At 42.0% G+C, this 26,049-nt stretch overlaps 1 protein-coding gene across 2 annotated transcripts; it reads left to right on the top strand.

Moving 5' to 3' along the window:
* The first annotated feature begins 65 nt into the window (after positions 1-65).
* Positions 66-24,967, top strand: uggt1 (UDP-glucose glycoprotein glucosyltransferase 1). Of its 2 annotated transcripts, none has more exons than XM_086050349.1 (40): positions 66-344; positions 1,688-1,784; positions 2,940-3,081; positions 3,174-3,250; positions 3,606-3,739; positions 3,820-3,932; positions 4,007-4,181; positions 5,021-5,117; positions 5,192-5,270; positions 5,344-5,444; positions 7,799-7,898; positions 8,403-8,463; positions 10,222-10,313; positions 11,343-11,493; positions 11,565-11,684; positions 11,775-11,860; positions 12,980-13,115; positions 13,210-13,341; positions 13,423-13,587; positions 14,390-14,510; positions 14,590-14,688; positions 15,554-15,648; positions 15,779-15,985; positions 16,372-16,503; positions 16,577-16,707; positions 17,815-17,910; positions 18,015-18,117; positions 18,199-18,278; positions 19,133-19,322; positions 19,412-19,570; positions 19,663-19,748; positions 20,330-20,414; positions 20,495-20,586; positions 21,020-21,209; positions 21,296-21,478; positions 21,714-21,874; positions 22,588-22,702; positions 23,267-23,383; positions 23,880-24,033; positions 24,202-24,967. In XM_086050349.1, the coding sequence occupies exons 2-40, from the start codon at positions 1,754-1,756 to the stop codon at positions 24,219-24,221; spliced, it is 4,608 nt and encodes a 1,535-aa protein (XP_085906475.1). In that variant the 5' UTR covers positions 66-344; positions 1,688-1,753; the 3' UTR covers positions 24,222-24,967. The 2 variants fall into 2 exon arrangements, with proteins under 2 accessions (XP_085906475.1, XP_085906476.1); XM_086050350.1 differs by having other exon boundaries at positions 2,946-3,081.
* The last annotated feature ends 1,082 nt before the right edge of the window (positions 24,968-26,049 follow it).

Consider the following 26,049-nt stretch of genomic DNA (forward strand, 5'->3'; position numbering starts at 1 on the left):
GGGGGGGGGTTGCGTGCGTGCGCGTGTGCGTGCGTGTGTCTTCGACGATATGCTTAATTACACTTGTGCTAACTGACTTGTGAAGACGCTACAGAGCCGGTCCTTGAATGCGGATCCATCTGATTGTTTTGCGTGCAAAGAAGGTGGCTGCACATGCACTTTTAAAGTGAAGGGCAACGCCGACAGGATAATTAATGTCGTACGCTTTTCACAAAATGTTGAATCACAGGCTGTAACCGCTCCCTCCGGAGGATCTCTTGTCCAATTTCATTTAGGCTGCAGAGCGAGAAAATGGTAAAGAAAAACGCAAAGAGCCGTGATGTCTTCACACTGTTGTCTATTCTGTAAGTCGCCTTTCATAGTAGGACAGTGGGTCTCAACTGTTGCCACCATTTTTCTGTTATCGGCAAGTGACAACTAGTTTTATAGGCTTTGACAATAAAGCAAATGTATTGTGTTAAAAAATAGCCTTTGAAAACGTGTTTTAACGTGTTTATAGATATAGCTACACATGCTAACATCTGGCGGCATGGTTTGCTAGTGGTTAGCATGTCAGATTTAGAGCCTAACAGTTAAGAAGCTGGGGGTTGGAACCAGGGGCGGAGCCAGAATAGGCTAATGCCTGGGCGTGGAAAAATCAGGGTGGACCTGAATATTTCTCTCACTTTGCACAATCCTCCTATCCCGACACATCGTATATTCAAATAAAATGACAAACCGAATAATATGATGTTCAGATCTTCCTTAGACAACCACAATTATGCCATTCTTAATATTCAGTTAAAAAAAATAATAATTTCATAATTTGCTAAAAATTTTAAAGTATATGTTTTTTCATGGATCTCACTGTGTGGGCAGTCTGTCAATCTGGGTGGGCCAGCACCCAGGCCCACCCATGGCTCTTCCCCTGGTTATATGATATGATTTGATATGATATGATATGATAATAATATATTTTAATATTACGTTGTATTGTGTTAGATTAGACTGGTTAACCACAAATTTTAATCAGCGATGCGTCCTATGTGTCCTTAAATATATTTTTGGCACTGGTTGAAAAAAATGTCTTTTAGATATTTGTTTTTAAGATTGATGTATAAAAGCTTGCGCAATACAGATTTTACCATGTCTTGTTATTTATAGCTATGATGTTTCAGGGGGGAAAAAAATCCACTTGTTGATGAACCTAAGCCTTCATTCATAAATATTACTAAATTACTAATTTGATGATGATGATGATGATGATGATGAAGATGAAAACCTGATGTGGTAGATATAAAACAATCATCTAGGAAAGTTTACTTGCATCTTTTATTAAAAAAAAAAACAGAGTAAAAACTTGTTAACCAGTATTAATTAATTGTTTAATCAACACATACAAATAATTTATACCACGTTTAATATTTTTATGATATATTAAATACAATAAATATAAATATAAATTTTAAATTAGTCTAGAAAGAAAAGTCACCTGAAGTACGGACGTGCCTCAAGCCTGAGGAAAGACCCGAATGAAAAAAAAAATCTTATTCTTTTGTAGTTTTGAGAGGCAGGTAATACTTCTGCATGGTTTTGTGTCGCCACAAAAAATAAAAACAAGTCGTTGTTGTTGTTTTAAATCCCTATATTAACAGCGTCTCTTTTTGTTTTGACGGCAGTTTTTTTTCCACAACTCATTTTTGATCAGGCTAGTATATTGGCTACCTCTACTCTCCATGCCAAGGACCCCACCTACTCTAGTCTCCGGTAAACCATGATTCCAGGAAGCTACGAAGCCGGCTTTGGTGAGGAGAATAAAACCTTCCTTTTACATACAAACCACTGCCTGCCTGTTGGTTATAAAGGAAAATGTATATCCCGTCTTAATCGCTCTGCGTGTTGACAAAGACTGTCTACATTATAGTTTACTGTTAGCTAAGAGAGCTAGCTTCTACGGCTAGCATTAAGCTATTGTGAACTCGCCGCCATTGATTTCACTTAAACAACAATGTAGACGTCTGTGTTGGTATTCACGGAGTGTTTGAAGGTGGCGTCTGGCAACGTATTGCCCCAAATGATGTGACAGCCCTGGCCCATCAAAGCAATGACCGAACGTATAAACTGTGTGGTCATTGGACGAAGGAGCCACGCTGAGTGCTCCTATTGGTTAGAAGCCGTAGCTACGTCTTGCTGTTTACAAGCGAAGCTGCTGGTGCACCAACATTATCCTGCTATAATAAATGTACAAAAACTATCGTCAATCTTTATGCATAAAACTACAATGTTGTTTAGACTATTCAATGAACCCAACTTGCATGTTTTTGGAATGTTGGAGGAAGCTAAAAACATTGGAACATTATGATCCAGAGTAAATGGCTTGCAGATTTAATTTGGATAAAATGCACCGGTAGTTGTCTGTGCATGCGGTGAAGACTCTTTTACTTCAACTAACAACCCAGGCTAAACTTGGCTGAGCTCCTCCCTGACAAAGAACGCTCATCTCGGAGCGAAGACGTATCATTTCAATTTACTTGAGAATTTTAGAATTGTCAATATGTGCTGATTACTTCAAACAAATCCAATATGTAAGACTCGGTGATATGACCTTTACAATCAAACCAATTTTAACTATAATAAATCAGTAAATCATAAGTGAGATTACAACAGTAATGAAAACAAATCTGTTGGTTTCAGCACTTCACCTTTTCAGGTTTCTTCAAGCAATGTAAAAATGTGAACTACCACTTCTCAACTTGACTAGAAACCATGTAAATAAATACATGTAGAGTATGTAAAAAATAAAGCCTACGACTGACCGAAATCTTAATTTCATTGCATTCTACTACATCGCGATGTCGATTTCAATTCAATTGATTGTTCAGCCCTAATATCTAGTGACGTTTCTGATGTTGCTATCTTGTGTGTCATGCCCAAGTGTTTCCTCTAATATCTACTGCCAGGTGCAGGCCGGACTATGTGGCTTCTGTGGATCTCACTATTGTCGCCGCTCGCCACTGTTTCGAGCAGCGGGGCCGACTCCAAGGCTGTCACCACCACCCTCACGGCCAAGTGGGCCGACACGCCTCTGCTGCTGGAGGCCAGGTGAAAAGCAGACAAACACACCGCGTTTAAAATGTTACGTTTGAGCCTTTACGAATACTCATCGCTAATTTGTTTTGTGTCGTCACCTTCAGTGAGTTCCTGGCAGAGGAGAGCCAAGAGAAGTTCTGGGACTTCGTCGAAGCCAGTCAGAGAGTAGAAGAGCATGACGGTAAGCTGAAGCTATTCACTTGAAGAGTCGTTGCAATTACAAAACAGGTGAGCCCCGACGTTCGCTATGCGAGCTGAGAGCTCTTTGACGTCAATTTCTGTCAACAGCAGGTGGCAGTAGAATGTCAAAATGGTTGCGCCTTTTGATGGAGGAAAAATGGATGGATGCATCCGATTAATCCTTTGTCCACTGACATAGTTCTGGCGCACACAAATATATATATATATATTTTTTTTACATGAATTTCACTTTAATGAATATTTTCCCTAAATAGCTGTCTGAAAATCCCACTTTTCCAAGCTTTAGTGTGTCAATTAGATGAGCTTGAATGCCTTGTTTGGTTCTCGCTCTCCAGCCGACACCGACCGGGCCTATTACGAGCTGATAGTGCAGAAAGCGGGCGACTTGCTCAGCTCTGTCCAAGTGAACATGCTCAAGTTCGCCCTGTCCCTCAGAGCCTACTCGGCGACAGTGCACTCCTTCCAGCAGGTCTGTGCAATTCAACTGCTTTTTTGTTGTTGTTGCGATTGTGTTTTAGCCAGCGTTTAATGGTCCTGCTGTGCCTCTAGATTGCGTCCAATGAGCCTCCACCTGCCGGCTGTTCAGCCTTTTTCAGCGTCCACGGGGAGAAGACGTGCGATCCCGACAAGTTGGAAGCACTCCTGAAAACAGCGTCAGAAAGGTAACGACAAACCGAAACAGTTATAAGCGGCAGGAGTCCCGATACTAAGTTGACTGCTCTGTCAACGCCCCCAGGCCCAAGCCTTATCTTTTCAAGGGCGACCATAAATATCCCGGATCAAAGTCGGACGCTCCCGTCGTCATCCTGTACGCTGAATTGGGGAAAGCAGAGTTTCGGGAACTTCACCTGGCCGTCGTGGACAAAGTCAGCGAAGGCCTGGCTACTTATGTGCTCAGGCATTATGTTGCTGTAGGTGTCTTATTCCCACTGGTCGATTTGAGCTCTATTTTTGTCTGTATAAACCTGAAGAGAACCGAGCGATCTTCTGTGCCATCAGCCTCCTTCAAAGAGGGTGTTGGCAATTGTCAAAAAAAAATCAGTTTTTGTCAGGTTTGTTAAAACTGCCATTATGACCCGACCGTCACAGTACATTATCAAAATGTTTTTTTTTTCACAAATTATAAACGTGTACAAGGGTGCCTTGAGATAAGAGTTTAATTTGTTATGTGACCCTGCTCGTAACTTAAAACACTCAAATCATAATTGCCCATTGAGGTGATTGCAAATGCCATTAATCTGTTCCGGCCTCCCCCCAAAAAAGAAACAACAAATGTTATAATGGGTTTTTTAATGACATAAATAGCAGCCTATAACGTATTCATAAAAACATACAGTAATGACATAATTAAAAAACAGCTTTAGTCACGCTTCATGCTTCAATTTGCACAATTCATTTTGCTGCTCCTGGCGTGCATGACTTGATTTTTTTTTTTTTTCACTGATCATATTTCTCATGTACCAACTGTGCCAAACAAATCATACGAGTGACTCGCTGTGGCAGTCCCTGACAGGAAAACCTGAAAGTCACTTCTACTACTACTGTCAAGTCATAATTGTTGTTTTAACAAATATGACAAAAGTACTTTTTTTTTTTTAAATTACGATGCTGCTTTCGGTGCTTCCGAGATCAAAAAATGACAATCGTTTTTTAAAACCTTTCTTTAATGTTGCCTTTCCATTTTAGGATTTAACAAACACAGATGACCGCTGTAAACTGTTTTCAAAATGTGAATGTCCTTTCCCGGTAGAATCCGAGCACAAAGAAGGTCTCTCTCTCTGGCTATGGGGTGGAGTTGGCCATCAAAAACCAGGAGTACAAGGCGAAGGATGACACACAAGTCCAAGGTATACACGCGCACACACACAAAACCACACTCTATGTAAACCCAGAACAGTTAATTAATTGATTGTGGTTCCAGGGGCGGAGGTGAACGCCACAATGATCAGAGAGAACGATCCGGTGGATGAGGTCCAGGGTTTCCTTTTCGGCCGTCTCAAGTGAGCCAAATACTCTTGGCTATGCAGTTCCTCAACACAGAATAAGAACGTGTTATCTGTTATGCATCTCCAGGACACTCTACCCAGAACTGAAAGAACAATTGAAGGAGCTGAGGAAACATCTCGTGGAAAGCACCAATGAAATGGCGCCACTCAAAGTCTGGGAAATGCAAGGTGGGCTTGGTTAACATGCGGCCGTTCATAACGCTAATGTTAGGTTCTAGCACCTTGAACCCGCTAACTGGCCCACACTTACAAGTGACTCACACTGTACATTACTTTTTCTTTGGCTTTTTCTATTTTGTGTGTGAGACACTCCCAAAAAGGATCAGCCCTAGAAGGTGACTCATTCAATGCAGACATAGCTTTTTCTTTGGCTTTTTGCATCTGTTTTTAGCCACACTTACTCCCAAAAACAGGCAGCTGATTCAAGGAGACTCTCATTCAAGGTGGAAATTGCTTTTCTTCGGCTTTTTCTAGCTTTGTTCTTATTTTTTTGACAGTGATTCCAAAAGATCAAGCCTCAGCTAGGTCACTCGCATGTGTGATGTTCAAACTTGCGCGATGGCAATATAAATCAACAACATTTGATTTTAAAATGCAGTCATATTCCCAATCACATACAAACAAATTCCTCCAAACATAAAGCACCAGACACCAAGCAGGCGGCCGCAATGAAACACATCCTCAGCTTACAGTTTAACACCTGCCAGCATTATATCTGCCACTTCCATTTTGAGGGAATCAATTTTATGACGTTGTAAATACACCCCGAGGAAGCGCGACTGCTCTGCGTCCATTCGTTTGTCGACAGAGTTGACAAATGGTGACTTCGCTGGTAGCGGAGAAGTCATAAAATACTCGGTTGTTCATTCACCTCGATGGTCGTATGAGTTCCTAGCTGTATCATATAAAGTACAATTCTATATCTTGGCTTGTGCTTTGTAGTACATACTGATACGAGAACTAGTGAACCGAGGTTATTTAATGAAAACCGAAATTGAAAAAACATACAATTAAAAACAAGAGTGATTTTGAAACAAATGATACAGAAACTGAAACTACATTTTGTGTTTTTGAAAATAACTAATTGCAAGCAAAAATGTCCTTGGCTTTTATTTTGCCAGTAATTTTTTTTTTCAGCATTGCTGCAGAAGAAAGAAGGTCAAACAGTTGTTTGGGAATTGCAGTTTACTTAATTATATACTACTTTGTGACCTTTTTTTTTTTATTCTTGCACTCCACAAATACTCGATATATATAAAAAAAAAGAAATACTAAAACTAATAAAAAAGTAAATAAACTCACTCTAAAACTAATTAACTGAATTTAAAAAACAAAAGTCAAAATGAAATAAAAACTAACTATAAAATGAAAAATCCCAATTTTTTTTTAAACACTGCTGTAAAATCCCACTTTTGTCAGGGGATAAAGACGAATAATAATAATAAAGACTGCTGCGAATAGCAAAAATCTGCGAGTAATTGATGGCCCCCGGAAAAAAAGATGTATTATTTCCTGTAGATGGTGGCAAAGCACACCGCGAAGCTCCTCAACATACTTCAACATAGTTATTTGACAAGATTGTGCAGAAGCACCACACGGAGCTGCTCAACTCACTTCAACATAGTTTCTTGGTCCCAAGGTTTAGCCTTGCAAACCTTTTATTGCGTTGGCCCGAGCACAAAAACAGCAAATTGTGTTTCAACGTGTAAAGTGTAAAAGTCTGCCAATTTGAGAATGTCGAATCATGAATGCACGGGGATTCACTGTTCTGATAGAAATGAATGCAAAGGGGAGTTCATATCTACAGACTCTCCACTCAATAAGCGAGGTCCGTCGTCAAGAAGACGTCACGTCTTTGGGCAGGCACTGGCCTGCTGCAACATAAAATCCGCATTGATCCGCATTTTACAGCATCCTTTAAATCAACTGCCACCGTTTCTTTCAACTTCTCCCAATTCGTATGCGTTCTGGGGTACTTGGACAGTGTCTCCACAAGGCCACTCGGGTTGCTTTGAGGGAAATGTCCGCGAGGGGGGAGCACGCTGAGCGACGTGTTCAAAGTGTCATGTGGGCGTCGGGTCTTTATCTGCAACCCTGCCGGGGCTGGTTAGCGCTGCCTGTTTACAAAGGGAGGCAGACCTCCGGGGGCCCGTAATCACACATGCGACAAGACCGCTGCAGCTGAGTATAATCCACACTCATCTGCTTCTCCTCGTCTTCGTGTAAAGCCGGGGTTCTTGTCAGAGTTTTGAGGCAAGATGAAAGTGGGCAAAATTCAACGGGCTGATGTGCCTCATTGTTACTGCGTCTGTGATTCAGCAGGGCAGGGTTTGGGGTTAGAATCTCGGCTCCAGCTTTTCCTGTGTAGGGTTTGTATGTTCTCGAGAAGAATGGTAAACAATAGTCATAGTGTGTTACCAAATAAAAAAAGGACAATTATGGTGAAGTGCAGTAAAATGGCAAGAAACAATGCAGACTGAATAGACGTTTTTTTGTTGTTGTTTTTTTTTTTTCTTTTACAGACTTGAGTTTCCAGACAGCCGCTCGCATCCTGGCCGCTCCCGTCACGGAAGCCCTGAATGTTATGAAGGACCTCAGTCAGAACTTCCCCAACAAGGCCAGGTAAAAGAATAAACAGACACATATGGAAGCTCCTGCGAGGAACACAAAGCAACATTTCGACTTGAAATCCTTTTTTTTTTTTTTTTTTTTTTTTTTAAATCAAAAGAAAACTAAAAAGAACCAAATCAGTTGCCGGACCTCTTGAAAGTATTACAAGGGGTGTCCTCGGGTTTACGACGGTACTGAGATACGGCACGCAATGAAATAGTTTGTACGGCGTTGTAAAAAATATATCACGCTCAGTTAGTGCGGTACTTACTGTTTTTTATTTGACATTTTTACATTTATGATCAAAAAGTTTTTGTTCATGAAAATATGACTTGACTCCAACGTTAGCGTTGCGACGGACTACGTCGCGTTCCAACTTGTGTACAAATTCGGGTGACGTCACCACCGTAGGAGCGGAACTCCGTCGTAAACTGAGGACCCCCCGTTTAGTTGACACAATGGATACAGCATCCTCTTAAAACGTACTACGTGTCCATCCTTTCTCCCCCCTCGTAGGTCCATCACCAAAACGGCGGTCAGCGCTGAGATACGCAAAGAGATTGCCGAAAACCAGAAGGTACCACTTCATCTCACCTATGTCACTGGAGCGGTATCAAAAAGTCTGCTTCTAGAGGCCAAATTTTGCATGCGGCCCTTGTATGGATCACTTCACCATGACGTCCAATTTCACCACTAGTAAACAAACGCTTCCATGTCATTTGACCGAGGCCTAGTCATTGAGCAAACAAGGTAGTGGCTGCCGCTATGTTACATGAGGTAAATTGCTTCCAGGAGAGACGGAACACTGGCCATAATTAAAATTTGAACGTGTAAGTTGATTCAAAAAAATAGACGCGAAAATTCAACGATGATATAATCATCGAGCGACTGGCAAATGGACTTTTTTGTTGCTTGGATTAATGGCACGGACAGAGGAGTGCTCGTTTGACAGTCATTGTTTTTCTAAATTACACAACAAACCAAGTCCACAATTATTTGTATCCATCCATACTTTCTCTACGCCGCTTATCCTCATTAGTGTTGGAACAACACTGCACATTCCCATGATGCAGAAACCACTGCACAAGAACAGGTTTCCCCACTTGGCCAAGTAAAGCAAACATTGCAGGGCTGAGTGAGATGACTTTTTTTTTTTTTTTCTTTGACTGGAAATGAATACCATCACGTGGTAGTGAGTGAGCCTTCAGCCAGCTCTTAACGATGTCGTGTGTAACTTTTTTTTTTTTTTCCCTTTTAATGAATCAATCCAAAAAAAAACCTCTCGGGCTATATCTGGCGGTGCAATCTCAAACTCAGTAAGTTTTTGTTGTCATTTTCAGTCCATGTCAGGTGGTAGTCAATCACTTTCTGCCTCCTGAAAGCACCCTCCCACCTATTGTTTACAAATATTGTGAAAAAGGTCCTTTGGATTGCTTTTGATTGTGCTGGTGTAATTTTGTTGGACTGATGGCTGTGAACACAACAGGTCAAGTTCAGTGGAAAAAAAAAAGTGTCACAAACCATTATTGCGCACAGCCTCCACAACACTTAGGGTCCGAAGGGAAATATCTCAAAATGAGGACCAACTCCACTTTTGTGGGGGGATTATTTCTTGAAACGTGGACACGTGCAGCCGTGTGACATTTCCTGTTGTCTGTCAACACGCTGTGTGAGCAGTATGCACGATATTTGTGTTCAGCGCGTCCTGTTGTAATTGCAGCGCTCCCAAGTTTGATTAAACTGACATCTTTGTCTCTCCCTAATGAGATTTAACTGGCGGCAGGCGCCGGCTTCCGGCAATGTCACGCAGCCAATAATTAGCTTGTTTAGCTCAGGGTTGGAATTGCTCAACTAACAGACTCCCGCGCAAAGCTGACAGATCTTGTTCCTGTTGAATGTCTCCCTCTAGTGGTATGCGAAATCACTGCCTAACTTACAGTTCAGTTGTATTTATCGTTTTAAATTAAATCCATTTGCATTTAATTTAATAATTTATATTTAAATTTGAGGTACAATGCATTTTAATCAACTTATTAATAGTGAAGTAAAGTTGTTTTATTTTCCTATGTGCAGTGTTAAATGTTCACAATGCATTTTGATACAATGGCTTATATTTATAATCTACTTTTTAGGAATAAAACCTTTTTGACTAAACACTTTGGCCAACTACTCTACTGTATTGTATTGTCGGCCATGATGGTGCTACTTGGAGTAAATACGTTTTTTGGGGGTTTTTTTGGGCGGTACTTGGTGTAAAAAGTTTGACAACCACCGATTCAACAGCGGGATTCCGTGTGAGCGGCGAAGTTGATTCGGTGATTCCGTCTTCTTTCAGTTCTTCAAAGGAACGCTGGGGCTGCATCCGGGCGACTCGGCCCTCTTCATCAACGGGCTGCACATCGATCTGGACTCGCAAGACATCTTCAGGTACTCACACCTCGTTATTAACCAAACAAACCAGCTGGTTTATCCAGTGTAGCTCTACTTTTACAGCGGGTGGACAAATTAGTGTCTTAAGCGACGCTAAGATGTTTTTGGAGTGTGGCAGGAAGCCCACGCAAGCCCGGCGAGAGCATGCAAACTTCACGCAGGAGGGCTGGAGTGGCGATTCAAACCCGGAACCTCTTAACTCATTCACTGCCAGACATTTTCAGACCCACTTTTAACCTAACGTTTGACAAAAAAATGAAAAAAAAATATCAATAAAGTCCTGGGATTGAATGGCTGGACTGTGAAAAGACAAATAAATACGTCAATGGCAGTGAATGCGTCAACTGTGCGGCAGATGTGCTAACCACTACCTCCACCGTTAATTATCGATTTAAAACAGATCAGTCACTCTCTTAACTAATAATGCGAAGGACATTTTAGATTGTGTTTACAAGTCTCATTTTTGAACATTCCTATGAATGTAAAGTGTAATAATAAAAAAAAAAAAAACATTCTTGGGTCCCTTAAAATGTGATAAATAAATAAAATTCAGTTAATAAAAATTTAAAAAAATGTCCTTTTTACAAGGAGAAAAAAATCTGATATTCAAGAAGGTAAAACTTCCATAATAAATGGCCATCAGTTATTGACTTCAAGATAATGGAAGCAAACCTTTCCTCCTTTTTAATAATTTTTTTTCTTCTATTTTTTTTTTTTCTAAACCCTCTTTTTTCTTATGTCTTTATGGATGGTTATTATATTGTATATCTTATTTGATCTTATTTTCTGTGAATATTTGTCCATAAAAATGCACATTTAATGGTGTATGTAAATGTGTTTAATGCTGACACCAATGCGTCATAGGTAAGTGGCTTAGTTCTTGTATACATGTAAATAAATATGAAATGGATGAAAAAAAACAATAAAAAAACCTTTGACATTTAAACATTCCACATTTGACATTCCACTTTTCTCCGCCCGAAAGTATTGCTCAAACTCTGAAGGGTTTCCTTCCGCGTTTCGTAGTGTGTTTGAGGTGCTGCGCAGCGAGACGCGAGTGATGGAGGGTCTGCGCTCGCTCCTCATCGACACGCCCTACATCCACGACATCCTCAAGCTCAACGTACAGCCGTCAGACTCCGACTACGCCGTCGACATCCGCAACCCCGCCATCAGCGTAAGAGAGGGCGTCAAGGCCCCAAACAAGTAACGCACGCGCTTATGCATGTTATAATGTGTGCGTTTTAGTGGATTAACAACTTGGAGACGGACCATCGGTACAGCTCGTGGCCTTACAACGTTCAGGAGTTGCTCAGGCCCACCTTCCCCGGAGTGATAAGGCAGATCCGAAAGAACTTCCACAATCTGGTAGGACGCCACCCGACGAAACAAGCCAGAAAAGAAAATTCCACTTATGTGATCGAAAGGCTCAGCTTTCTTGTGTGCGTGCGTGTGCAGGTGATCGTTCTGGATCCGACTCAAGAGAACGCCGTGGATCTGCTAAGTGTCGCAGAGATGTTCTATTCAAACAATATCCCGCTCAGGTAGTTGCCTTCATTCAAGATGATCATTAGTCGACCAGACAACATTTATCGATTGAGTGGGGGGGGGAAAAAAAAAATTAACATCTGAATTCAATTTTATTTTCACTGTTTTCAAGAGTTTAATGTGTATGATTATGTTAAAATGTAGAAAAGGGCAAGGGGATATTAAAGCAGAATATTATTAATGATCATATATTTAATTGTATGTTACATTTAGTGGGATGACAAAGTAATCATGATTAAGATGCCTTTTATATATATATATGTATATGTATATATATATATATATGTATATATATATATATATGTGTATATATATATGTATATGTATATATATATATATATGTATATATATATATGTGTATATATATATATATATGTATATATATATATATATATATATTTATATGTGTATATGTGTGTGTGTTTCCCAGTCTATTTTTGATTTGCTACTCCCAAATTCGCATAGTTTCAGATTGTTTGACGACTCTGTCTTCCATTTTATACCCCTCTTTTCGTTGCGTTGTGCCAATCTTGTGGCCTAACCATTCGCACTGGTGCCTAGGAACTACGTTGAAGTGAGAGGAGGAGCTTGATAATAGTTGATAAAAAGTAGTGGTTTGGTTTCTGTTTGCGGTTGTAAACCTTTTAGGGGGGGGCATGATTTTTTTTTTTCCCTATTATTGGCACGGCTCAGTTCCTATTCCCCGGAATGAGGATATATTTCATGTACGGTATATTATAATATTAAAATGAAGACCATACTTTCTGTCACGTAATTATTACAAAGTTTTGAAAAATGTTCAAGTCAAAATTAAAGAAGGTTATTAAGCAAATATTTGAGATGGAACAAGGTTATGGTTAATTTATTATCTCCAAAATGGAAAGTGTAATATTTATTACTCTATAATTACCGTGGCATTTTAGAGATATAAGCACAACATTAGTGGACCCCTTGGCATCAATTCAGGAAAATCAATTTTGGAAGTTTTGTCAGGCATGGTTGGAAGGACCTTTAAAATGTCTGCTCCTGGATTCTTGCGTGAATACTGATGAAGTGGACAACCCACTCCGCATCCCAATAAGAAACTTAACGTTGCCTATATGTGTGTTTTGTAGGATCGGGCTTGTATTCGTGGTGTCGGATGAAGACAACATAGACGGCATGCAGGACGCGGGCGTGGCCCTGCTGCGGGCTTACAACTACATTAGCGACGAGGTGGACAGCCACAATGCTTTCGACGCAGTCGTCTCTGTGAGTCCGAGCCTCTGACCCTGGGACATGAAAGTGTTGTTGGGCTTGTCACCTCATCTCTTCTTCTTTTTCTTTTTTAAATTTCCTCCTTAAGATGTTCAACCGCGTCCCTCCGGGCGGGCGACTGACCGCCGGCAATGTGATTAAAGTTCTGGAGAAGCGGTTCCCCTACGTGGAGGTTAGCAGCGTCCTGGGCGCCGACTCCACCTACGACAACAACAGAAAGGTGAGACGGGTTGTTTTTCCCTCACGCTCAAATCCATTTTGCTAAGACATTCAATTCACTATCTGCGTCCCGTGTTTTCAGGAAGGACGGGCGTACTATGAGCAGACGGGGGTGGGCCCGTTGCCGGTGGTCATGTACAACGGAATACCGTACCAGCGCGAGCACCTGGAGCCGGACGAACTGGAGACGATCACCATGCAAAAGATCCTGGAGACCACCTCCTTCTACCAGAGGGCCGTCTATCTGGTCGGTTGGAGCACATACAAGTGCATACTGGATAGTTGCACAGGGTTCCTTGAGATCCTTAAAAAGTCTTAAAAGGCATTGAATCCTTTGATCATAATCCAGGAAACAAGTTGGAAACTTTGGTGGGATTAAATGGAACAGTCCTTAAATGGTTCAGTTCCTACATGGAGAAAAGGATTTAGTTTGTGACCACTGGAAATTTTGAATCTGGTCAAACGGCTATGACGTGGGGTCCCCCAAGGATCAATCCTTGGACTCCTTATGTTCAGTCTGTATATGTTAGGTAGTCCAATTTTATTAAAATCGTAAAAGGTGTCCTCTTATTTGATGTTTTAACACCTAAAACGTCAGCATTTTTTACTTTTTATCTGTTTATCAAATAACTCTTGTGATAACATTGCGCATTTGTGATATCAGAACCAATGAAACAGCGATGTGGTTTTCGGATGTATCCGTGAGGACTCACATTTTGAGTAGAGTTGCCTTAAACTTGGTTATTAAGTCTATTGCGTAAGACAGTTGGCAGTTGAAACCTCCTAGTTGAGCCACTCTTTGCTAATGATGTTTCCTCATTACTTGTTTTTAATCTCCGCTGTGCTGACTTGCAGTAAACTAATGAGATCCAATGCTGAGCTAACAGTCAGGGGAGTGCGCCCGCTGCTGATTGGCTGACAACAAAGGAACAAACAATTAGTTTTCTACTTTGGAAGCATGTTTAATTGAATGTCGGTGCCACGGGAATGGGCTTTTATTACACCTTTTATAATTCCTCCTAAGTGACGTTAATTTGTGCGGCCCGTAGGGCGAGCTGGCGAGCGATCACGACGTGGTGGACTTCATCATGAGCCAGCCCAACGTCGTCCCTCGCATCAACTCCCGAGTGCTGTCCACCACCAGAACCTACTTGGACCTCTCCGACACCAGTGAGTCCATTTTCAATAATAGCCTCTGCAAAACGACCAGCGTAATGTCCTGCCTTTTTTCTTTTTTTTTCCTCCCTAGACAACCATTTTGTGGACGATTACGCTCGCTTCTCCACACTGGACACGCGGGAGAAGAGCACGGCTGTGGCCAACAGCGTCAATTACATGACCAAGAAAGGTCAGCACTTTAAAACGGGACTTTTTAGTGGCATTGGAGCGCCGCCTGAGCGAAGATTCAGTCACCTTCAAGCCCGAACGCTCCTCATGTAGTCTCCTCCTCTTTTCTCCGCCTCCTCTCCTGTACGACACTTTTAACACTTTAAAATTTTTCATCTTCATATAGGGTGCAATATAGTATTTATTAAGCTGTTCCGGGACTAGGCAAAGCTCGGCCCACGGACCACATTTGGCCCATTGCGTTCTTGTCCACTGCATATTTGATCGAGAGATTTCATTCATTTTGCCTTTTTTTTTCCCCCCCAAATTCCTGAATTTGCTGATTTCAACCGTTAAATAATTGGTTATTTGATATACTGTAAATAATAGTTATTCGTAAACAAAAAATTACGATGTTAAATTAATTCATTATGATTAAATAAATAAATATATTTTTTTAAATGAACATGAATTATTATGAACGCTTAATTGAATAATTCCATGAAAAAAAGATTTGGGATATCATTTCATATTTAAAAAAAAAAAAAAAAAAAAAAAAAAGAAGAAGATAAAGTGCAGTGCGTCTACTGCAAAGAAGAAGGAAGTCTACGATCGCCAACACAAAGCAACACATCAAGTTAGCTAACTGAATGTAGCTACACATTCACGAGCTCTGGCTAAAAATGACGCCCAAACTGGCCAATGGGAAGCTACCCTCATAGTAACTGTTTTTTAATGTGTATTTTTTTTTTCTTTTTTTAACCTCATCTATGTATGACCTCGTCCATCCGTGATCCTTGGGGAAAAAAGTTGACCTACCCATGAGCTCCACGTGCAACAGCACCTCATCCCAGTGTGTAACTTTTTCTTCTTCCTCCGCTCGCCAGATGATGGCTACATCCGGCCCGTGACCTTCTGGGTGGTGGGAGACTTTGACTTGCCTTCAGGACGCCGCCTCCTTTATGATGCCATCAGACACATGGTGACTTAATTGTTATCCCATTTCAAAATGATGGCTCCATGAAAATCAGTAACAAACACAAAAAAGTGCAGCCAACTCTCGGGTCAAGTCTCCGAGATCAGCTGACGTTGCCGTTTCTCGCCACCGACAGAAAACGAGCAACAACGTGCGCCTGGGCATGATCAGCAACCCGTCGGCCGAGCCGTCGGCCGAGTCGAGCCGCGTGACGCGCGCCATCTGGGCCGCCATGCAGACGCAGTCTGCCAACAACGCCAAGAACTTTATCACCAAGATGGCCAAAGAGGAAACGGCAGAGGCACTTGGGAAAGGAACCGACATCGCAGAGTTCGCTGTTGGGGTGAGTTCATCTTTGCTCTTCGTTTACATGTTGTTGCAAAAAGCCTTTTTATGTACTTAAATGACACTCCTTTTTTTTGTTGTGTTTTTTTTTTTTTTTTTCTTATTCTATTTTTATTTATTTTTTTCTTATGCTCGAAATAAAGCGAAGGAAAAAAAAAAAAAGTTATACAGCGTTGCGCTGACATTTGAGTGTCCTAATTTGGGAGTTTTTCAAGGTAAAAACTTATCACATTTTTTTGCTTCATATTGCAAGTAGGGCTGAAAATTAATCTAGTTCAAATCAAACAGTCATTTCCACCTGAACGAGTTTTCACTAAACCTGCTCGAAACAAAAAAAAAAATGCTTATGCCGTAAGTGTGCAACTTGTGAACTTTTTCCGTCAGGGGATGGATGTGTCGTTGTTCAAGAGTGCGTACGAGAGCCACAAATTTGACTTCCTGCTCTCCCATGCCGCCTACTGCCGAGACGTGCTCAAGCTGAAGAAGGGCCAAAGAGCCGTCATCAGCAACGGACGAGTGAGTTCTTGTTTTCTTTGCTCGGGTTATTCCTCACTTAACGCGCCTTCTATATTCCTTCTTCCTGCCGCAGATCATCGGGCCTCTGGAGGAGGGCGAGGTGTTCAACCAGGACGACTTTCTCCTGCTGGAGAGCATCATCCTCAAGACGTCGGGCGAGCGCATCAAAAGTAAAGTGCAGCAGTTCGGCATAGAGGAGGACAGGTATTTCACGTCTTTAGAGGTTTTCACCCTCCTGTTAGGCTGGTTTCTTTGATTTTGCCTCACAAGAAAATCCCGATTATTTTCCCTCGAACCCGATTTTACGATTACGATTTCTTTGTAAAATAATGACAAATGAAGTATTTTGAATGTCTTTTATTTAAACTGAATTTTTCTTTCTTTGAACTCAAAATACCAGTCACTTTAACTTAATACACACAGAACAATCCATTGGGATTAACAGCATTTTACTTACACAATAGATTTCAAATCTGTTCTTAATTAAACCAATAATGAAAGAAGAAAGTGCACATACCATCTGAAACGAAATCCTCAACATGAGAGAAGGCAAGTCTGTAAACCAAACAGTCTGTCAGCAAGTCATCTTGACAACCAGCGAGTGACTAGCCTTTCACTTTTCTCCCTGGTCTCACTTAAACATAAATCAATGATTAGTGCAAAACTGTCACTCAATAATGCACTGTCAAGCTTAAGTATGGATGCATAGTCCGGTTAAACCAGAGGTCCGTTGTAGAGGAGAAAAAAAGTGACGCCTTTCAGACGTTGAGTTACTTGTTCACGGGTTGTATTGTACATGCGGGGCACACACTACACTACACGTCTATATTTGCCTGATTTATTAACCAAACTCACTTGCCTGAGCAAATAGCAGAATCGCCGGTAGCGCCGGTGTTGTTGTCGTTTTTCCGGACTGCGCGCTCGTGGGGGGGGGAGCGGAAATGCCGGGGAAACTACAGTGGCTTAGATACGCCAAAAATAACAAAATCGAACGTGCCGATTTGAACGTTTTTAACATCGTTTTATCCCGAAAATTCGATTGCGGTTCAAAATCGCTTAATCGAGCTGCCCTACTCACAGGCATATATTCTTTATCCTCTGCAAAAAACTTGCAATATGACTGCATCTTACTTAGCAGTTCATGTATACTCGTATTGTATGATACTATCCCCTGGGGGCTAAGGCTCACACACCAGGAGACACACGATACATTTTTTTACACCTTAATATCGGTCCGTTTGTCCATTAAAGAGTGCAGCACTGGCCGTTTTGTGTCAAATGGCAGTCAATTCCAAGCAGGCTTTCTCTCAGGGCCAGCGACCTGGTGATGAAGGTGGACGCTCTGCTCTCGTCTCAGCCCAAAGGAGAGGCGCGCATCGAGTATGGCTTTGCTGACGACCGCCACAGGTGAGCTTGCGGATGGAAAAGCAAACCAACATTATCGTTCTTCCCTTAAATGGAATGGGATCGTTGCCGCGCGGCGGCTAGCTAACTTTTGTGCCCGTCGCCAGCGCTGTGAAGATCCGTCCCAAGGAGGGAGATGTCTACTTTGACGTGGTAGCCGTCGTGGATCCCGTCACGCGGGATACTCAGAAACTGGCTCCTTTCCTGATGGTAGGTCCATCCACGCTAGGCTTTAACTGACTTGACGCGCCGCCCGTCGCCTGTCTCTCTGACGCCGTCATTTCCCCCCAGGTTCTCAAGCAACTCGTCAACGTCAATCTGCGCGTCTTCATGAACTGCCAGTCCAAACTGTCTGACCTGCCTCTGAAGAGGTATGGGGAGTAACGTTAGGAGCTAGGCCTCGCGTCTTTAGCGTCACGTTAGCATTTTGGTCAGCGGACGAATACTTTTTTGGGGGAGGGATTCGACCTTTATCCATTAATGAGCAAACAACAGCATAGCTTTTATTTATTTATTTATTTATTTATTTTTTACCGATCATAGAAATACACGACTGACCTTGGAGCAGACAGAAGCTTGCCTTTTGATGACTTATTTGTATTCATTTATTACTTTTTTTGCTGATTGAACTGACTCTGCAGACGACCACGTCACTTCATCCATTAGCGAGCTAGCTGCAAACTAGCATCATTTTACAAATCGTCGCTGCCCTGTGAAAAACGCTTATCTCCGATTTTGGAAGCTTTTTAAATGTTATCTTTAATGCGATTCCTGTAACGCGGAAACATGATTCAGGTAAAAATAAGAAAATGGGAAAAAAAAATGGAGATAAGTGCTTTTCGCATGACAGCGACGAAATAATACAAATGCATCGCTTTCATCGGCGTAGACAAAAGTGCCTGTTGATAATTTTGGTTTTTTACAAATGAAAATGTGCTTGAGCGTATAGATTTTTCTATTAACTAGCTGAAAACCGCATTACTTTATGGATAACATAAATATATTGCTTACCTTGGAGCAGACAAAGGTGTGCCTGTTGATTATTTTTTTATTTTTTTTTTATTTTTGGGGGAAGGGTTTGATCTGACTACGCAGGCAACAGCCCAGCATACAAGCCAACACAAGCACACACTTATTCATTCATCCAGACATCTCTCACCTTTGAGAAAACAAAAGCACTGTTTATTTTTTTTGAGCCGGCTTTGTTTCCGCGCACCCGCCCCAGTTTTTACCGCTATGTGCTGGAAGCCGAGACGGCGTTCCGGGCGGACGGCGGCTTCTCTCCCGGCCCCATGGCGCAATTCCTGGACATGCCTCAATCGCCGCTCTTCACGCTGAACCTCAACACCCCGGAGAGCTGGATGGTGGAGTCGGTGCGCACCCGCTACGACCTGGACAACATCTACCTGGAGGAGGTAACGCTCACGATGCCGCGTTGGGATTTTATGAAGCGGCGCCCGACCGCTTCTTTTGGCAGCGAGTATCTTCTCCGGCGGTATTGCAGGTGGAGAACATCGTAGCGGCACAGTACGAGCTGGAGCACCTTCTCCTGGAGGGTCACTGTTTTGACGTCAGCTCGGGCCAGCCGCCGCGCGGCCTGCAGTTCACGCTGGGCACTGCCACGGAGCCGGTCATCGTGGACACCATCGTCATGGCGAACCTTGTACGCTGACGCATCCAAGTGCCCCCAACTCATCAGAACCTCACAAATGTTCTGCCTTGGGCGTAATCATTGTTAAATGTCCTACGACGCAGGGTTATTTCCAGCTCAAGGCCAATCCAGGTGCCTGGAACCTGAAGCTGAGGAAAGGCAGATCTGATGACATCTACAAGATTTACAGGTGATGATTTGGACAACTTGAAGGATTCCCGCTGACGTTTTGAATGTGGCTACTGCCTGTTTCTAATCCGTAATGCAGCATTTGTGACCAAACGCTAACATGCTTTCAACCTACGTGGACGCGTAATGTTCATTCCGTAATGTCGTCGCTGTCATGTGAAAAACTCTTATTTCCATTTCTTTTTTTTTCATTTTCTTATTTTTAACCTGAATCATGTTTCCGCATTACAGTAATCGCATTAAAGTGAAAATTTTAAAAAGTTCCCTAAATTGGAGATAAGTGTTTTTCACAGGACAGCGACGATATTCTACATTGAAATGAGATGAAATGCTAACAGTAGAGTCGAGAAAAGCACCAAAGCAGATTACCGCGCTCAAAGACAAAGTAAACTTCCCTCCGAGTCTTAAGGTGACAGCAACGGCGCCCCGCATGTGACTTCAGAGTGCTCCCAAGCCAAATGCTTGACTTAGTTAGATGCATTTAATATAAAGAGTTGACATCTTTTTTTTTTTTTTTTGGGGCCCAATACCGGGAAATGAAAAGAATAAATAAAAATGAAAAATACATTTTTCCTGTTGCAGTCACGACGGTACGGACTCGCCGGCAGACTCGGACGACATCATCGTGGTTCTGAACAACTTCAAGAGTCGAATCATTAAGGTCAAGGTGGGTTTGCGTGCGGTTAAACCGACGTGCTTTCTCCTCGCCGCGTTAGCGCATTCATCCATCCGTCCATGCGCACGCAGGTCCAGAAGAAAGCCGACAAGTTCGACGAGGAGCTGCTGAGCGACAGCAGCGCCGAGGAGAACGACACCGGCTTCTGGAAGTCTCTGACCAGGTAAGCCCCAGGGTGGGCAAAATTTGGACACATTTTTCGATTTGCACAATGGGCAGATGGGCCAGATCCTTTGTAGATGAGGTTAAATAATCATTTCAAAAGTTAAAATGTGTATGTAAATGGTACTTGGAGCTCCAAATAATTTTTAGGTGGTACTGTTCATGTATAAATAGTCTGTTTTGCGATAGTACCAAGACAAATTCTTTGTGTGTTTTAACGTACTTGACCAAAATAATTCATTCTTTTAAATACAATTCTATTGACAAAATTTTGAAAAGAATTAAATAAATGTAGCAAATATTACAGGACTTTTGATAATGTAATTGTTCAGTGAGCTGGAGTTAAAAATGGGGTGGGCTGTGTTCACACCCCTGAGGTACACCAAGCAGTTTAAAACAAAAAAAAAAAAAACCTTCCGTATCCTCCTTCTCAGAGGCTTCACGGGCGGCGGGAAGACAGAGGAGGTCAAGCAGGATAAAGACGACGTCATCAACATCTTCTCGGTGGCCTCGGGTCACCTGTACGAGCGCTTCCTCAGGATCATGATGCTGTCGGTCCTGAAGAACACCAAGACGCCCGTCAAGTTCTGGTTCCTCAAGAACTACCTGTCGCCGACGTTCAAGGTGGGGTCTTGTCCATGTCCATCTCTAGCCGCCTTGAAAATCACACCACACGCAAAGCTTAAAAGCTGGCCTTTGCCGTCGCGTAGGAGTTCATCCCCCACATGGCCAAGAAGTACGGCTTCCAGTATGAGCTGGTGCAGTACAAGTGGCCCCGCTGGCTCCACCAGCAGACGGAGAAGCAGAGAATCATCTGGGGCTACAAGATCCTCTTCCTGGACGTCCTGTTCCCGCTGGCTGTCGACAAGATCCTCTTTGTGGATGCCGACCAGGTCCACCCACTTCCTCTGTCCCGTGAAAAACAGCAGAACATTCGTTTTAATCCGTCAACATTTTTGTAATTTGTGAACAATTGGCGCCGGAGTACTTCCTGGTTGGGCTGAACAATTCATCCAATTGAAATTCGCATCGCAATGTAGCAAAAGGCTGCAATTTGGTTTAAAAAATGTTTTTTTTTTAAAATTTTTTATTGTCTATTGTGTGTTTGTCGTTTTTGTGGACATTCAGATCGTGCGTACTGACCTGAAGGAGCTGCGGGACTTTGACCTTGAGGGGGCGCCATATGGCTACACACCTTTCTGCGAGAGCAGACGGGAGATGGACGGATACCGGTTCTGGAAGTCCGGATACTGGGCCAGTCACCTGGCAGGACGCAAGTACCACATCAGGTACGTGAGAACACACACACACACACATGAATGTACACACGCATGTTCGCAATGGAAATACACACACACACTCAAAAGGCATACAAGTAAGGATCAATACACCGGAAACACAGACACCCCCAAAAAATACGCACAAACAAAAGGGCAAAGGCACAAAGAAAAGACATAGAAGGACAAAGGCATAAATAAAGACATGAAGAAGACGCACAAGGACAGCAACACAAATGTAAACAGACGCAAACATGGAGGGACAAAAAAAACATACAAAATACACACCCAAGGACAAAGACGCCATCACACACAGAAAGACAAAGTCACAAACACATCAAGACAGAGGCAAACACACACAAAGAAAAAGACACTCGCACATATGGACAGACAAGGAAAGACAAGACAGAAGACGCGAAGACACGCACTGAGACACAAGGACAAACACAAACAAGTCAACTTGATTTCCAAGCACTTGAAAAAAAAAACAATAACAACTGAATCAAAGTGCTGAACATAAAAACTGAAGCAGTAAAAAAAGCAGTTCAAAACTGCAGATATCAAAACAAGGTCAGACAGGAAATAGAAACTCCAAGACACAAAGACACTGAAATGAAAAAAACCACACAAACGCAACAGCCACGCAGAGTCACACCGAGTTGCAGAACCAAACACCAAGACGCACACACAAAAACGGTCTCTGATGTTTGCCTTGTGCTCTCCAGCGCCCTCTATGTGGTGGACCTGAAGAAGTTCAGAAAGATCGCCGCTGGTGATCGACTGCGCGGTCAGTACCAGGGGCTCAGCCAGGACCCCAACAGTCTGTCCAACCTGGACCAGGTGCACAGGACACACCGACCGATTTTGTACTCTTCAACACAACACTGCCACCGCCACCGCTTCCTTTTGTGTTCGTTTTAATGGCAACAATATGAGATTAGCCGTGTGAACGCTAATTCCATTTTGCTCTGATTTATTTCCAGCTTCATCTCTTAATGTAAATTTCGGCAATGACGTGTTTTTTTTTTTTTTGTTTGGCGCATTGTGGCTCTGTCGTGGCCACTTTTGAAACCTGAAAAGTGCGATTCGTGCTAGATAACAGATGGATTCTGTTACATTCTTGAATCAACACTTGAAGGAAGCATTTGTACAACCTGCACCAAACCAAAATTTGAAGGGGTTTAAAAAAAAAAAAAAAAAAAAAAAAAGAATAGATATTTTATACAAATGACAGAAACCGTTGTTAGTCAAAAACTGAGTTCAGTTAAAAGAAGCAAGAAACAGGTTTAAAATTCCAGCTTGTTGGTGGCCCAAAATGGCTGCAAGGGTTATTATAGTGAAATGTGACAGAACGATAAAGACAACAAATGCACCTTTTAATGACTTTTTTTTTTCCCCTGAAAGGACCTTCCCAACAACATGATCCACCAAGTGCCCATCAAGTCTCTGCCTCAAGAATGGTTGTGGTGTGAGACGTGGTGTGACAACGCCTCCAAGAAAAATGCCAAAACAATAGACTTGGTAAACAGCGCACACGACGATAGGCCCTTAAAAAGCCAGCATTTGGGTTCACTTCCCAATCTATATTTGGTTAGTCTTAGAAAAACGCACATACACAAAACGCACACCGGCACCAAGGTATGTAAATAACTAAAACCACACTAGCTTTTGAGCTTGATCTTTAAATTGTATTTATTTCAGCATTGTTGCACGGCCGTACGGCAGAAGGAAGCTTGAACGTTTGTTTGGGAATTGTTTACTTTATTACGCAATGCTTACATCATGACCCTTTTTTTTTTGTTTATCTTGCTATCAACTAGTGTTCAACTTTCTAAACTATTCAAAACTAATAAAAATGAAACTAAAATGATGCATTTTCCCCCCAAAAATGTAAACAAACTCCCTCTAAAAACTCATTAAAACTAACTGGACACTTAATGGCAACTGGAGGGTGCACGAGTTAGCACAACATGAACTTGTATTCATTGCATTTATTTGCTTGTGATTGTGGTGGTAGTGTAACAACCCGATGACGAAGGAGCCCAAGCTTCAGGCGGCCGTACGGATCGTGTCCGAGTGGAGCGACTATGATCAGGAAGTCAAACGGCTGCAGACGTTCGTCCAACAGGAAGTGACGCGGAAGAACCCCGCAGTAGAGTCGCCCGGCACAGGTAGAACGTTAGTGGGCGCGGGATAGAGCCCTAACACCTCCTAGCCACCCACACAAAGCAATACCGATGCCTGTATCGAACTGAGCGGCGAAGGCTTGATAGTGTTAGCGAACGTAGCAAATGTTTTTTCACTTTTACATAGTTCTATCGAATGTGTGTACCTTTCAGGCATGCACACGGAGCTGTGAGGACACCCGTCTTATCGGGACGCCAAAGCCAGCTCTGTTTCAGGAGTCCAATTCAGTCACACGCCATTTTGTCGCCCTCCTGCCCGGCCGGTCGACTGTCCACAAAATGGCTGCCGGACGCTCCCACTCCCACCATCACGTCGTGTTTTCTTTCCCAACACCTCCCCTTTTGATTTTCTGGGTTCTAATCTGGTCTTCATGTGCGGCGTTTGCAAGAGTACCCAGAGAGCCCCCCCCCCCCCCCAATGCTTGCTTTGGGTTTTCTCCAGATACTTATGCAAACTTCCACATCCCTCAAAACATGCATGTTAGCTTCATTGAACATTTGAAATTGGCAATAGTGGTTGTTTAGCCATTGTGCCCTGTGATTGGCTGGTGACCAGTCCAGGGTGGGCCTCGCTTCTTGCCCGAAGTCATCTGGGATGGGCTCCAGCCGTGCCTGTGCATGTGTGTGCGTGCGTGAGTGAGTGTGTGAAAATGTATTTGTGAATGTTAGTTCATCAAATTCCATTTTTGTTGTTACTATGATGTTTTCCCTGCTTGATGACTTTTTTTTAATGAAACAATGTGGTGTGGTAAGAATTTTTTTTTTTTTTTTTTTTTAATAAATCTTAGCATTTTGGTCATCTGCCTGGGGAATGAAGACATTTTCAGAGTGCTGGCACAGAGGACAATTTGTGGAATAATTGCTGTATGACTTTTTTGACAGGGTGTCATTTTTGTTTAATAAAAAAAAAAAAAACAGATGGTTGACTGTTGACATTTGTCGTTTTTTTTTTTTAAATGGGGTTTCACATTGCTCATCAAAAAGGCAATGAACAACAAAATCATTTTGCTTTTCCATTTTTTTTCCTTTATACTTTTTCTAAACTAAATTTGGAAATGTCGGCGAGCTATAACAAACAGAAAAATATTTTGTTCGGGGAAAAGAACAAAAAAATAGTTTTTTGTATTGAAAAGCATTTGGAGAGGTGCTTTTTTGGACAATAGAAAATATATTTTCACTTCATAGGTGGTAATGTGGGCAAAAAAATGACTAAAAATAAATGTGAATTAAAAAATGAAAAAATCTGTGATACTTTGTTGTTTTGTGATGGTGTGATGATTAAATCACAAAATGAGTTAGTGGTGCCTTGAAATGCAAGTAATTTGTTAGGTGACCAGATTCGTATCCCAACTTATCTTAGTTGAAATAAATTGAAATTATTCCATTCCAGGACACTGAAAAAAAACTCAAGATTTTGTAATGGTCGTTTCCCCCGTTTTTTTCTCCAAAAATGCCTTACTATACATGGTCATTTTTTTTCCACAAAAAATGCCTTACTATGAATGGTCATTTTTCCCCCAAAACGCCTTACTATACGTGGTCGTTTTTTTTCACAAAAGGCGTTTTTTTGTGAAGAAAAAAAACAAAACAAACACCCATGTATGGTAAGGTGTTTTTTTTTGTGAGAAAAGGCGACGCATGTATATAGTAAGGCGTTTTTTGTGGAAAAAAAACAACCATATTTATTTAGTAAGGCATTTTTGGGAGGAGAAAACGACTATGGGTTTTTTTTTGTTTTTTTTTTAAGCGACCATGTATAGTAAGGCGTTTTTGGTGGAAAAAAAGCAACCATGTATAGGTAACCATGTAAGGTGTTTTTCTGAAACAAACAAAAAAAACCCGACCATGTACAAGGATTTTTTTTGTGAAAAAAAAAAGCGACCATGTATAGTAAGGCGTTTTTTGTGAAAAAAACAAAAACGACCAAGGCGGCCGGTGATCAACGTGCCTTGTGTGTACAAATCGAAGTAGAAAGTTAACATTTTTCTCAATTCCAACAGG

This window comes from Filicampus tigris, chromosome 13, assembly GCF_054856515.1.
Source record: "Filicampus tigris isolate MCC_2025a chromosome 13, RoL_Ftig_1.0, whole genome shotgun sequence".
In the NCBI taxonomy this organism is placed as follows: Eukaryota; Metazoa; Chordata; class Actinopteri; order Syngnathiformes; family Syngnathidae; genus Filicampus; species Filicampus tigris.